The sequence below is a fragment of the Bombina bombina genome, chromosome 3 (genome assembly GCF_027579735.1).
Source record: "Bombina bombina isolate aBomBom1 chromosome 3, aBomBom1.pri, whole genome shotgun sequence".
In the NCBI taxonomy this organism is placed as follows: Eukaryota; Metazoa; Chordata; class Amphibia; order Anura; family Bombinatoridae; genus Bombina; species Bombina bombina.
This window is the reverse complement of record NC_069501.1, coordinates 779,243,425-779,257,858: the sequence shown is the minus strand read 5'-3', so window position 1 is coordinate 779,257,858 and position 14,434 is coordinate 779,243,425. Positions and strand designations below refer to the sequence as shown.

The 14,434-nt window shown below is 36.4% G+C and overlaps 1 protein-coding gene across 1 annotated transcript; it reads left to right on the top strand.

The window, feature by feature from the left end:
- The first annotated feature begins 603 nt into the window (after positions 1 to 603).
- On the top strand, positions 604 to 2,422 carry LOC128651924 (putative nuclease HARBI1). The gene is made up of 4 exons (XM_053704887.1): positions 604 to 1,000; positions 1,279 to 1,357; positions 1,934 to 2,236; positions 2,326 to 2,422. The coding sequence occupies exons 1-3, from the start codon at positions 880 to 882 to the stop codon at positions 2,058 to 2,060; spliced, it is 327 nt and encodes a 108-aa protein (XP_053560862.1). The 5' UTR covers positions 604 to 879; the 3' UTR covers positions 2,061 to 2,236; positions 2,326 to 2,422.
- Positions 2,423 to 14,434: the final 12,012 nt, after the last annotated feature.

Sequence of the window (14,434 nt, the reverse complement as noted above, 5' to 3'; positions counted from 1 at the left end):
CCTATATAAATCATATAATTTTAATAATTACTTTTAACTGTTATGATAAAGGCTGATATATTTAAATGGAAAAATATAATAATTACATTCAGTGTCTTTGAATTTCCGATATGTAACTACATATATGTTGAAATTATAGTTCATATCAAAAATAAAAGTCATGAGTAAGTATATACTTTCAAACTGTTCATTAAATTAAGGATTAGATGAGATGAAGATAAGCCCTCCCCCCCATGTTATTCATTGCAATCACCAGTTTCACATATGTTAACAAGCAACACACAGCTATAAAAAAAGAGCACACCTAGCCTAACCTCAGAACAGATATTTCAAAATGCAGGGTGAGAGAGAAGCTGACAATGCTGAAGTTAGACAGCGTAGGCCTGACATCCCCAGAGTGAGGCTGGATATAGAAACCCTGAATGAGCAGCAGGTGTTTGAAAGTTTCAGGCTCAACAGGGAGAAAATATATCAGTTATATGCCCTGTTGCAAGATAGGCTGGAAAGCCAGGGCTATTCAAGCAGGGCTGTCCCTGGAATGACCAAACTACTAGGGGCACTTCATTTTTTGGCTTCTGGATCCTTTCAGGTGACAGGGGGCATTGTAACTGGGGTGCATAAGTCCACTCTTTCTAAGCATCTTTCAAAAGTTATTGATGGACTTTATGATAATTGCAGAAAATTTATTTTTTTCCCCACATCACCCAGAGGTTGGCGTGATGTTAAGAGGGACTTTTTTCTTTTAGGTGGCATACCCAATGTCCTTGGGGCCATTGACTGCACTCATATTGCCCTAAGACCCCTGTGCGCAGGGAGATAATATTTAGAAATAGGAAACACTTCCACTCCTTAAATGTGCAGATTATATGTGATGCAAACATGCGCATATTAAATGTTGTGGCAGGGTTCCCAGGAAGTAGCCATGATGCCTACATCCTCAGGAATTCTGGTGTGTGGAGATTGTTTGAGACAAATCAAATGCCTGAAGGACATCTCCTCGGTAAGTGTTTATGTATATATTATGATGCCTTCATGTGTTCAATATTTTGACATTTTATTGTTTCATTGCTTTATAATCCTTTATGTATGTGTCTAAGGGGGTGAAATTGATTAAATAAATAAATTGTTAATCATTTAAAAGATATATATTAACTATGTCATAGTAAGACATATGCATAACATTATTTTATGTCATACATTGCTTTATGGAAAGATGTGTGTTTATCTATCTATCTATATCTATATATATATACTGTATATCTATGCATTATATTTTAGCAGATTCTGCATATCCTCTTAAAAAATGGATTTGGACACCATTGAAAGAGAACCAGGTTGTTGGGCCTGCTGAATTAAGGTAAAATATATATTATTTTCTGCTCATGTGTGTCAGAAATATTGATTGTGCCTTGCAAAATGCTCACTATAATCTGTAGAAAAGTAGGACCAGTACACACTTCATAGGAATGTCCCTTTAAATCACTCTTGGGTGAATGTAGGTGCAAACCTGGAGGACCTCCTTTTCCAAAGTCCCAGTAAATGTAATGAAATAGAACACACAGGTAGCACTCTATGTGGAGCAACAGCACCTTTATTGAGCAACGTTTCGGGGCTCCTGCCCCTTTATTAAGCTATATATCTGTGTTTGTGCACATACATTTGTTGCTTGATTATCTTGTGTGTGTGTGTATATATCACTATCACAGACATAACAATGTTGTACTGAGTGCCTTTAAAGGGACAGTCAAAATACAAATCATCTATTATCAGTGAAGCATTTATAAATCTCTCTGCTTCAATATAAATATATTTATATATATATAAAATGGATTAAAGATTTATAAGATCAAACCAGGAATGTAGTTAGCTCATTAGTATTTGATTTGTCTTCACATTATATATTATAATCATATTTCTTGTTCTTTTAATACAGATATAATGAAGCACATATCCGAACACGTGCTATAATAGAACGACTGTTTGGTGTTCTAAAAATGCGCTTTCGCTGCCTGGACAGATCAGGGGGGGATCTCCAATTCAGTCCGGAAAAAAGCTATTAAAATCATAGTGGCATGTTGCTGTCTACACAACATGGCACAGGAGCATGGGATGTTGAACGACTTACTTCCAACACCACAGCCCCCAGGTGAAATCTTTGAGCCTGATGTAATTAATCATCCCCAACCCCTCAATGCCCATTTGGAGAGATCTGCAACTATTCAAGAATTCTTTTCAGGTATTTTTATAGTATTGTAATGAGACCTTTTAGTTATTTATGATTATGTTTTTTAATAATACACATTTGTTTCTTTTAATGTTTTACAGATTGAAGATTCTCAGAAATGGAATACCACTCCCCTCCCTCTCTCCTCATCCCTATATTTACCACATTTTCCCTAAATAAATGTATACTTTACTCAAATATAGTCATGGTGAATGTTTCTTTATTTCCAGCTATGTACTAATCAATGCATTCATCTTATGATTTATGTATAACATAATTATCTAAAATATCATTTTAATTATATTCCAAATATGACTTTGTTCTCTTGGTATAATTATTTAAAGAGCAGCTATGCACTCCTGGTTAATAAAATTGAGTACATGGGTGAACCAATGACAGACAGGATATATACTGTATGTTGGCAACAATAAACAGCTCCAACATAGGTTCTATGCTGCTCCTGATCTTACCTAAATAAAACTATAATCAAAGGATACTAAGAATATTAAGAAATATAAAAGAATATAAATATATTAGATTTGCTTTTAAATATATATGTTTTAGCAAAATAATGGAATTTATGTCACTTATAAAAAAAAAAGGAAGAGTGTGTTCACAATAAAACAATAATGAACCAGATAAATCATTCAATCCAATCAACTTACATATGTACTCATAATCAATTTAATCCTTTTATGTTTCTTATTTCAATCATGTATTTAAGTTTAGAGCCATTCCCATTTAATGCTCATCACCTGTGGTGCACTTGCTGATTGTTGCCTACATTTAGACAAACAATCATCAAGCGCTCCCCATGTGCAGATTCAAAATGGGTAGATTCCTAAGATAACATTCCTGTTTAATTAAATTACAGATGAATAATTAAGTTAAATAGATTATAGGATTACATATTTAAGTATATAAATACTGCATGCTCTAATTCCTGAGTTTTATTTTTTAATAGGCTATCCCTTTAAGAAATATATCAGATGCTCATTTCAAGAGAGACAAATCCAGATATAATATAATCCTTAAAATAAAGATCATTATCAATACATACACATCCCCTGAGATTGCACACTTGAATGGCATGGTTACCCTCATAGAAAATAATATAGAAAAATAAGTCAAAGGAAAAAAATCTTTTTATCATGAAGATGAGTTTTATTATTACAGATTTACCCTCATTCAAATGTAATTTTCAATGTGAAAATCATATTTATTCAATTACAAAACGATGACACATTAAAGTTATAATGCGTCATAGTACTACATATTTATAAAATATATGTAATGTATGTCTGCTAAAGCAGATAATACATTTGCAATATTTAGACTATTAACCAAAATACATAAGTGCTTAATATGACATACTTTCAAGAGATATGAGAGTATTGTCTTCTAACATGGAGTATATGAAACAATTTAAAAGTGCATTGTGCATTGGTCCCAGGGAGAGTCTGTGTCTGTTCATATGATGTCAATTAAAATGTATTAATCACCTCTATATCATGGCAATCACATATATGTTGTGTATACACAGTGCTTAAATATCATAAAGATACATTTATCTAATATTCTTAAATATTGAATAATAATCTTGACAAAAAGGAGTGCATTAGTCATGATCAGGTATTAGTCATGATAGGTATATATTTCAGATATTACATTCCACATAGGACTATAATGAATGCAAGGGGTATTTGGCCATATCAACAGGAAGGAATATTTTACTTTTCAACTCCTTCTATAACTGTATAAGCCTTATTAGCTTCATCTGAAGGATGCAAACAACATATGCATTGTGGAATATAAATCATAACATTTACCACATGTCACGTTGAACCAATGTTAGATAGCAGTATACTGTATAAATTTCAGACACGTATCCCCAAGTATTCTTAAACGGCTTAATATCCTCAATAACAAGGACACATACATTTATCAACAATTTACACCTGCATATTAATTGACATCATGTGAAATAAAAATGAATAAAGCTGTTAATGTTTTTGAAAATAAACAGCTATTAAAACAATTTTGAAATATATTTTCTAATTTTGATTAGAAAAATATATGCATATTTATGAGATGGAAATCACACTTAAGAAAGTGCTTCATAAAAAAATTAGATATTATATATCCTTGAAAGAATTTAAAAAGGATAAAAATACTTCTTCAATGCTGTGCGGCGGGATTTGGCCTTTGGAGGAGAGGTACTTGGGATGGAAGTGTGGCGTCTTGGGCGAACGCCACACCAGCTGGCTGGGAGGCTAAAAGATGTGATTCAGGGTCCTGCAGGGAGATAACGGAGGATGCGAGTGAGGAGGGAGTTTGCGGCCTATCTGCAACCCTCTCCACTGCCTCTGCCAGGCGGACGAGTGCAGCATTATGTATGTCCATATGGCTTCTGTAGCCTCCTGAAATCCTGCTGCTGCTGGAGCCTAGTAAGTCATAAGCTACCTGTGAATGAGCCTCAGTAGAGCATCCTGCTGGGACTTGCGCGGGGATATTGGATTCCATGGGGGGCACTTGTGGCTGTATAGGTGTCTCGGCACATATTCCTGGCTCTGTGTGAGGTTGTCGTCACTCAGTCTTGGGGACTGTGTGGGTGGCTCAATATCCAATTGAGGACAGACATTGGTGGGGGGTGGTGGTGATTGTTGTGGTGGTGGTAGTGGGTGGCGGCATTTGTTGTGCCATGGGAGGGTGCTGAATGTGTTGTTGAGGGTGGCATATAGTACATATGCTGCGGGTTGGAGGATGCATCTGCTGTTGCTGTGGTGATGGAGGATGCATCTGCTGATGGTGTGGTGATGGAGGATGCATCTGCTGATGCTGTGGTGATGGAGGATGCATCTGCTGATGGTGTGGTGATGGAGGATGCATCTGCTGATGCTGTGGTGATGAAGGAGGCATCTGCTGATGCTGTGGTGGTGGAGGATGCATCTGCTTGATGCTGTGGTGATGAAGGAGGCAATCTGCCGATGCTGTGGTGGTGGAGGATGCATCTGCTGATGCTGTGGTGATGAAGGAGGCATCTGCCGATGCTGTGGTGGTGGAGGATGCATCTGATAATGCTGCGTTGGAGGATGCATCTGATAATGCTGCGTTGGAGGATGCATCTGATAATGCTGCATTTGGAGGATGCATCTGATAATGCTGCGTTGGAGGATGCATCTGATAATGCTGCGTTGGAGGATGCATCTGATACTGCTGCGTTGGAGGATGCATCTGATAATGCTGTGGTGGTGGAGGCTGCATCTGATGATATGTCCTCCCAGATGAATATGGGGATGGGCCAGGAACATTTTCAACCTCATAGGCCAGTGGCTGTTGCTCATCTCCTTCAAGTATGCTGAGGTAGGAGTATCCAGCTTCAATAACATCCCCCTCCTCCTCCTCACTGAATTCCGGAACATCACTGGCCTCCGGTCTTGTTGAGGACTCATACTCATGTTTCCAATTCTGAAAATAAATTGTAATTAAAAATTAATCTGATGAAACATCTAACATTTTAAAAATCAATTTTATAGATATAGTTTTATATATATATATATAATTTCTGTATGAACTTAAACATATTTAACCAGAGGTGTATATTTAAAGATTGTGCCTCTAAGCGACTCTTTGTATTACACATAGTCCATATATATGATATAGATAGAAAGAATTTAAATCTATACCCTTGCTTGTTTGAGCAGATAGCCACTCCAGAAATCAGGATGTATATATCCACTACAAACTATGTTAAGATGCCATTAAAGGGGCAATGAAGTACAAATTAAACTTTCATGATTCAGACAGAGCATGCAAATTTAGTCAACATTTAATATTTTACTCCTATTATCATATTTTCTTCCTTCTCTTGGTATCTTTATTTGAGAAGCAAGAATGTAAAGCATAAGAGCCAGACAATATTTGTTTCAGAACCTGGGTTGCTGTTGCTTATTGGGTGGCTAAATGTAGCCACCAATCACGAGCGCTAGCCAGGGTTCCTGAACCAAAAAAATGCAAAGTCTCCATAGCTTACATTCCTACTTTTTCAGAAAAAGATACCAAGAGAACAAAGAAATATTTATAATAGTAGTACATTAGAGAGTTGCTTAAAATTGCTGCTCTATCTGAATCATGAAATAAAAAAATTGGGTTTACTATCACTTTAAGTTACTGTGCAAATTAGACTTTGAACCATGTAAAACATTACTTGTACTAATCCTACCTAGGTATGTTTTCCACTGATGCTTGACACAATTGATTACTAAACATATATAATATATGAACATTCTATATTCTGTATTACACATGTGTATGATTACATTTATATTTTAAAAAACAAAGCCGATATATATTTCTGATGTTAACATATATCTTGTTAGAAATAAAACATTTATTACATATGATATTTAATATTCACCTTCATGGACCTCTTCAGCTGGCACTGATGTGTCCATTGTCCCCTTACAATCCGTAAACAGATTCATCTGAGATGACATTGGCCATCATCTCCCTCCCATGACCTTAGGTGTATCCTCTTGCTAGGACCACCACCCTGTCCCACGTGCATATTTGGCCTGCTGTGCCAGCTTAGCTTTGGTTTCCCTCCCTGCAGTCATGATAGCGGTGTTTAATGCTGGCAATAGAACGATTACGTCCTAAGCAGCTGACTGCCACTCGAATCTCCTCCCACAGCTTATTCCGGACAGCCGGCCTCAGGTTAGGGTTCTCCAGCTGAGCTGCCCTCTCCAAGTATGCCTCAACAAGAGCCTCCTTCTCCTCCTCAGAGTACCTCTCCTCTCTAAGCCTGCCCTTCACACCTGAAGGGCCAGCAGACACAGACTCTCCCTCCTGTGACTGGGGACCAGCCCTCTCTACCTCCTCTGTCCCTGCAGGCTGTGACAGGCTACCACCAGCCCCACCCCCAGTTGCCACAGTCTGCCCCACTTTCCCTTTTCTTTTTGTGCCTAGCTGAGGCTGACTCCTCCTCACTCCCCCCACCTCCATTCCTCTTCCACCCTCTCTCCTTCCTCCTCTGCCAGGGTTTGAGGAAGGACAAATCCTCCACCCAAAACCTCGGCCCCTATTCCCTGCCCATACTACTCCCTACTTCCCCCCTCCCCCTCCCTCTATCCACCCTCACCACTGCCCTCCCCCTAGCCACCCCCTTCCCAACTCCACTAGGCCCTATCCATCCCTTTCTCCTTCCTCCCTAACTCTAACCTAACACTAAAGTCCCTAGCTCTACCTAACTACACTAAGTCACCTAACTAAACCCTATATTAAATAGCCCCAAAACTAACTACCTAACCTATCTAGACCCTAACTATCTCTATTCTATATCCCTCAAAATAAAAATAAAATGTGGGGGTGAAAATAAACAAAGGGATGTAAATGAAAAAGGAAAAACTAAAGGAGGATTAGAACAAAATTATAGACAAATAATAAGGGATGCAAATGAAGAAAGGGGTGAGCTATATAGTCAAATGAAACAAAAAATATGGGATGTAAAAAATAAATAGGATGTGAAAAATGTATATATATTAAAAAAAAAGTTATATAGTGAGGAAGGGAAAGGTAGTCAAAGGGGGGATGGGAAGTGGAATAAGGGGATTAATGAAAGGAGTAATAAAGGAAGATGGGGATATGGGGGTTAATGAAAAAAAATATGTGAATGTGTTTGTATCAAATAAAAGTGTGTATGTGTGTGTGTGTGTATTTGTGTGTATAAACTAATGTGTGTTAATTAACTAATGTATGGATGTGTGTGTGTGTGTTCCTAAGATTTATAAGAGGCCTACAATAAGAATATATGAAAATCAAATATCAAACTCTCCACTAACTCTCAAACAACTCTCAAAAACCCAAAACTCCTACCAACGACAACTAGCTCCCGTGTCTTTCTCTCTAGAGGCGATCACAGGTAAAGAGCGCAGGCGCAAACCGTTATTCTTATAGACAGAGGTCGGGTTACCATGGCAATGCACTTGTTATGGCGCGCTTTTCGACAAATCCGACATCGGTTGGCAACGCAAACTTACGTACGGGCCGAAAAGAGCGACTGCGCGCAACACGCTAATCTTTTCAATGGAAACCTGGTACTAAAATGGAGCCGTAAATTACCTTTAGCTGTCGTCCGCTTCGGTAGCTTACGGCTCCATTTTTAACGACTCAATGGAAGCGAGCTCATAGCTGGATAGTTACACCAATAGAGCCCAATTCCAAAGCCCAGTCCTAGATGTATCAACACAAAATAAATTGCTGTCACAAATAAAATGTTGTGTGGGGACAACTTTATCAGGGGTAACAATTATAACATAGCAATTCATAAGTGATAGCTTTGGAGAATTTTCAATTCAAATACATAGATTTAATCACATGTATATACTTATATACATATAAACATATAATTATTTAGGTATATAAGCATATACATATATATTTTAATTTGCTTCCCATCACTGCACAACTTATCCCCTTTGCTGCACTAGTTCTCACAGCATGAGAACGAGGCTTTCATTGGATCCTATCGAAGCACGCTTGCGTACAATGCAAACACTAGGTCGCGTCCACATTATTATATATATAGGTGCATTATATATCTTTGATACTTTGATGATGATAGTAAATAGGTTTGTGCTGGATATGGTGTCTTGCTTTTTCTTTGTGTTTTTTATTCAATTCATACAACACCACTGTGTACCATTGCTCATGATGATGATTAGATTGTATATACATGAGTAAATGTTTCTATTTGCCTTTTGTATGGAATGATATGATTGAAAGTTGGTCTTATTATTAAGCTTTAAACTCATACCATATGTGTATGTAATGCTCAATGTATGTCTTGCACAAACCTGGTGTAACAGACCTTTTCACAGCAGTCATTTTTGATATGAAATAGTAGAACAAATACAGGTGTTAGCAATGACATTAATTAGGGGTTCCATTCCATTTAGGTTTACGATAGTCAGGTTCCTGCTATTGCTCAAGTATAAGAGGAGGTCACACAAAATATTTCCCACTTTAGCCTACTGAAGACATTTTTTCTGGGGGGGGTTCTGTTTTTTATACTGCATACAAATATCCTGTATTTTTCTGGTTGTATTCTAACGAACATACAGAGAAATAATTACATATGGTCATTATACCATTGCTAAAATAAAATAACATATCTAATGGTGGCCTAAAACTTTTGACCAGTACTATATATATATATATATATATATATATATATATATATATATATATATATATATATATATACAAATATTTCACATTCTAATGTTCTTTAATGTTCAGGGTCAGTGGCAACCCCTTCTTCCCCCTGCCACTGAACCCAAAACGTCAATAAATGTTGACCATTTTGCATTGAAAATCTGGAGAGTGCATATTTATATATGTGGTATTCCAATATTGCACCCAGGAATAGATATATATATATATACAGATTTATATAGAATATTTATTTATAATTACTTGGAAAAAAAATCCCTTTATGTAAACTGTACCCTCTATTTTCTCACATGAAGTTTTTCAAACACTTCTAACTTGTTGCCTAATGTTTCTTTTTTGAGATGAATTGAAAACCACCGTGTGACTATCTAGAACACCCTACATAAACCCTATGTAGAAATGACCACTTGCTTTTACTTGTCACTGACATTACACACTAGTGTAACCTCACATTTGATCCATTGCAGTCTGTCACACCTAGTTGGCTCAATATGCATTGATTTATTTGCATGAGCCACCTGTTAATGGGCTACATTTTTTAGACATGGTCATTCGCAGCTTTGGTAAATCCAGATCTTAGTGTGGGGATCTGAATCATGAAAGTCTCATTTTTACCTTACTGTCCCTTTAAGACTGACATATTTAGCATAATTGTGCTTAGTTAACTTAATAGAACATTTAATTTTGATATTTCAATATTAAATTGTATCTACTGAGTTTTTACCCATATCATTTGAGATAAAGTGTTGAGAATGGGCGTCTGCAGAAATTTCTCCAGGGCGGGCAAAAAATGTGAAATATGATTAGACAATATGTAATATATATAAATAAAAACCAGGGGTTGAAAATGATCCCAAAATACTACTAGTCCTAGTTTACTAGTGCATTATACATTGAGTCACTCACTATATGCTAAGCTTTAATACACTTTAATAGCATTTTCTAAAGGTGTAATAAAATAAATGTTTTTCTCCAGACTCCTAACTTATAAATGAAAAATAGAAGCAGCATATAGTACACATAGACATCAAGATACACAATCCCAGAGACAGACAGTTAGCCTTACCTTTTAACAAACAAGTTTTCTTTTGCAGTGAATCGCACCGAGAGGGAGGGAAATAAATAAGGTAAATGGGAATAATCAGTGAGGTTGGTAATAAAAGAGGCATTGATACTGCAAGCCTGCCTGTGATACAGAGATACCATTGAGTTAAAGGGACAGTCTACACTTGAATTGTTATTGTTTACAAAAATAGATAATCATTTTATTCCCCAGTTTTGCATAACCAACACAGTTATATTATTATACGTTTTACATCTCTAATCACCTGTATCTAAGCCTCTGCAGACTTGCATGTAAGCTAATAAGTGCTGACTCATAAATAACTCCATGGGTGTGAGCACAATGTTATCTATATGACACACGTAAACTAGCAGTGTCAAACTGTGAAAACCTGTCAAAATGTATTGAGATAAGAGGCTGTTCAATGGCTTAGAAATTAGCATATGAGCCTACTTAGGTTTAGCTTTCAACAAAGAATACCAAGAGAACAAAGCAAATTTGATGATAAATGTAAATTAGTTTATTAGATTAAATTAAGTTGTTTAAAATTGCATACCTATCTGAATCATAAAAGTTTAATTTTGACTAGACGGTCCCTTTAACCACTATGGAAATATTAAACTGTTTTAAACACACCGACTTCCAGTGATATAGACAAAGCAATGAGTTTACCACTATAACAGCAGAGAACGGTTTTACATCCTTTGACTGCTGGGAAAACTCATAGATATAAAATATAAGTTTAAAAATATTTTCAAATTATATAAGCCTTTTAAGCTTGACAATGAAAGCAAAACAGCCCGTATCCTTTTCAATTACTCTTGTAGCAGTTTATAAAATGCTGGCTTTTTTTTAAGGCCCACATTCACACACAATTGGCTAGATTACGAGTTGTGCGTTAGGGTAAAAAAGCAGCGTTAAGAGGTCCTAACGCTGTTTTTTTACGCCTGCTGCTATTACGAGTCTTGAAGGTTGGCCTTACCACAAAACGACTTACGTAAACTTCATAAAGTCTTTTTTCTATGGGACTTCCATAGCACCTGTATTACGAGTCTGTCCTGGGAGGCCAAAAAGTGAGTGGTACACCCTACCTTGTCAAGAGTCCTAACGCATTTAAAAGTCAGTAGTTAAGAGTCTTATATACTCATAACTAAAGTACTAAAAAGTACACTAACACCTATAAACTACCTATTAACCTCTAAACCGAGGCCCTCCCGCATCGCAAACACTATAATAAAATTTTTAACCCCTAATCTTCCGCTCCGGACACCGCCGCCACCTACATTATATTTATGAACCCCTAATCTGCTGCCCCCAACATCGCAGACACCTACATTATATTTATTAACCCCTAATCTGCCGCCCCCAATGTCGCCGCCACCTACCTACATTTATTAATCCCTAATCTGCCGCCCCCAACGTTGCTGCCACTATACTAAATGTATGAACCCCTAAACCTAAGTCTAACCCTAACCCTAACACTACCTATCTTAAATATAATTTAAATAAACCTAAATATAATTGTTATCATTAGCTGCATTATTCCCTATTTAAAACTAAATACTTACCTAAAAAAATAACCCCTAAGCTAGCTACAATATAACTAATAGTTACATTGTAGCACGCTTGGGGTTTATTTTTATTTTACAGGCAAGTTTGTATTTATTTTATCTAGGTAACAATAGTTATTAAATAGTTATTAACTATTTAATAACTATCTAGCTAAAATAAATACAAAAGTAAAATAAAACCTAACCTAAGCTACAATAACACCTAACACTACACTATAATTAAATAAATTTACTAAATTAAATACAATTAAATAAATTAAATTAAATTAGCTAAAGTACAAAAAAAAAACAACACTAAATTACAAAAAATAATAAACAAATTACAGATATTTAAACTAATTACGCCTAATCTAATAGCCCTATCAAAATAAAAAAGCCCCCCCAAAATAAAAAAAACCTTATAGCCTAAACTAAGCTACCAATAGCCCTTAAAAGGGCCTTTTGCGGGGCATTGCCCCAAAGTAATCAGCTCTTTTACATGTAAAAAAAAATACAAACAACCCCCCCAACAGTAAAACCCACCACCCACACAAAACAACCCCCCCAAATAAAATACTAACTAAAAAAACCTAAGCTCCTGAAAAGGGCATTTGGATGGGCATTGCCCTTAAAAAAGCAGTTAGCTTTTTTGCAGGCCCAAACCCTCACCTAAAAATAAAACCCACCCAATACACCCTTAAAAAAACACTAACCCCCTGAAAATCGACTTTTAGTTAATTTATTTAATTCTAGTGTAGTGTTAGTTGTTATTGTAACTTAGGTTAGGTTTTATTTTACTGGTACTTTTGTATTTATTTTAGCTAGGTAGTTATTAAATAGTTAATAACTATTTAGTAACTATTCTACCTAGTTAAAATAAATACAAACTTGCCTGTAAAATAAAAATAAACCCTAAGCTAGCTACAATGTAACTATTAGTTATATCATAGCTAGCTTAGGGTTTATTTTAAAGGTAAGTATTTAGTTTTAAAAAGGAATAATGTAGTTAATGATAGGAATTTTATTTAGACTTATTTAAATTATATTTAAGTTAGGGGGTGTTAGGGTTAGGTTTAGGGGTTAATACATTTAGTATAGTGGTGGCGACGATGGGGGCGGCAGATTAGGGGTTAATAAATGTAGGTAGGTGGCGGCAATGTTAGGGACAGCAGATTAGGGGTTCATAAGTATAATGTAGTTGGCGGCGATGTCCGGAGCGGCAGGTTAGGGGTTAATAAATATAATGCAGGTGGCGGCAATGTCGGGGGCGGATGATTAGGGGTTAATAAGTGTAAGATTAGGGGTGTTTAGACTCAGGGTTCCTGTTAGGGTGTTAGGAGTAGACATACATTTTATTTCCCCATAGGAATCAATGGGGCTGCATTACTGAGTTTTACGCCGCTTTTTTGCAGGTGTTAGACTTTTTCTCAGCCGGCTCTCCCCGTTGATTCAAATGGGTAAATCGTGCACGAGCACGTACGACCAGTTCACCTCTGACTTAAGCAGCGCTGGTACTGGAGTGCTGTAAGGAGCAAAATTTTGCTCAACGCTCACTTCTTGTCTTTTAATGATGGGTTTGTAAAAACCTGTAATATCAGCACGCAGGTAAGTTAGCGGTGAGATAAAACTGCTCGTTAGCACCTCATAGTCTCTAACGCAAAACTCGTAATCTAGCCGTATGTCGTTTTCTTCTTTTTTTTACACAGGTGTTTACATTTGCTTTGTGCAGCGTACACGCCTACCAATCAGAACCTAATAATGACAATGAAATATTTAAAAAGGTTAAAGTAGCATTTTTTATTTTAACATATTTATATGGAGCAGGTCCTCATCGGATCTTTCTAGTAGTAACTGGTTTAAAACAGCTCTTCAGATATAAGAATTGTCCTCAGATCAAGAAAAAAAATTGCTGTTATTTTATATTACCTCATAGTCAACAGACAAAACCTATACAGGCACAACCACCACAGAAAAAGAAAGCACATCAGTGTCACATTCTGAATTTGAAGCCTACATGAAAATATAATTCTCATGGTCACTTTATTTTCCCCCATTATCTCTCTCTTGCTCTCTCTCTGTCACAATATTTTTCTGTGTTTTTGTGCTTTTCTTTTTCTCTTGTGCTGTTTCTCCCTTTGCTCTTTGTATCTCCCTTTTCCATTTAGCAATATATGATGGTGAATACTTTATGCAGATAACATGGTTTTAGGAATGATAAATCACAACTGTTGAAGACAATGCTGGCCTCAAAGAAGTTGGTCCAGGGGCAACTTTGTGTGTGGCAATCCTCTGGAAAAGACTGCTCCTCTTGCAATATATACTCCAAACTCCAATCTTTGAACAAGAAATCATAAAAGAAGGCGC

Bases quoted from the DNA above. Each gene is read 5' to 3' on its own strand.
- LOC128651924 (XM_053704887.1), top strand. From the start codon at position 880: ATGCGCATATTAAATGTTGTGGCAGGGTTCCCAGGAAGTAGCCATGAT. The intron at 1,001-1,278 runs GTAAGTGTTTAT...ATTATATTTTAG, and splicing joins GCCTGAAGGACATCTCCTCG to CAGATTCTGCATATCCTCTT. The intron at 1,358-1,933 runs GTAAAATATATA...CTTTTAATACAG, and splicing joins GTTGGGCCTGCTGAATTAAG to ATATAATGAAGCACATATCC.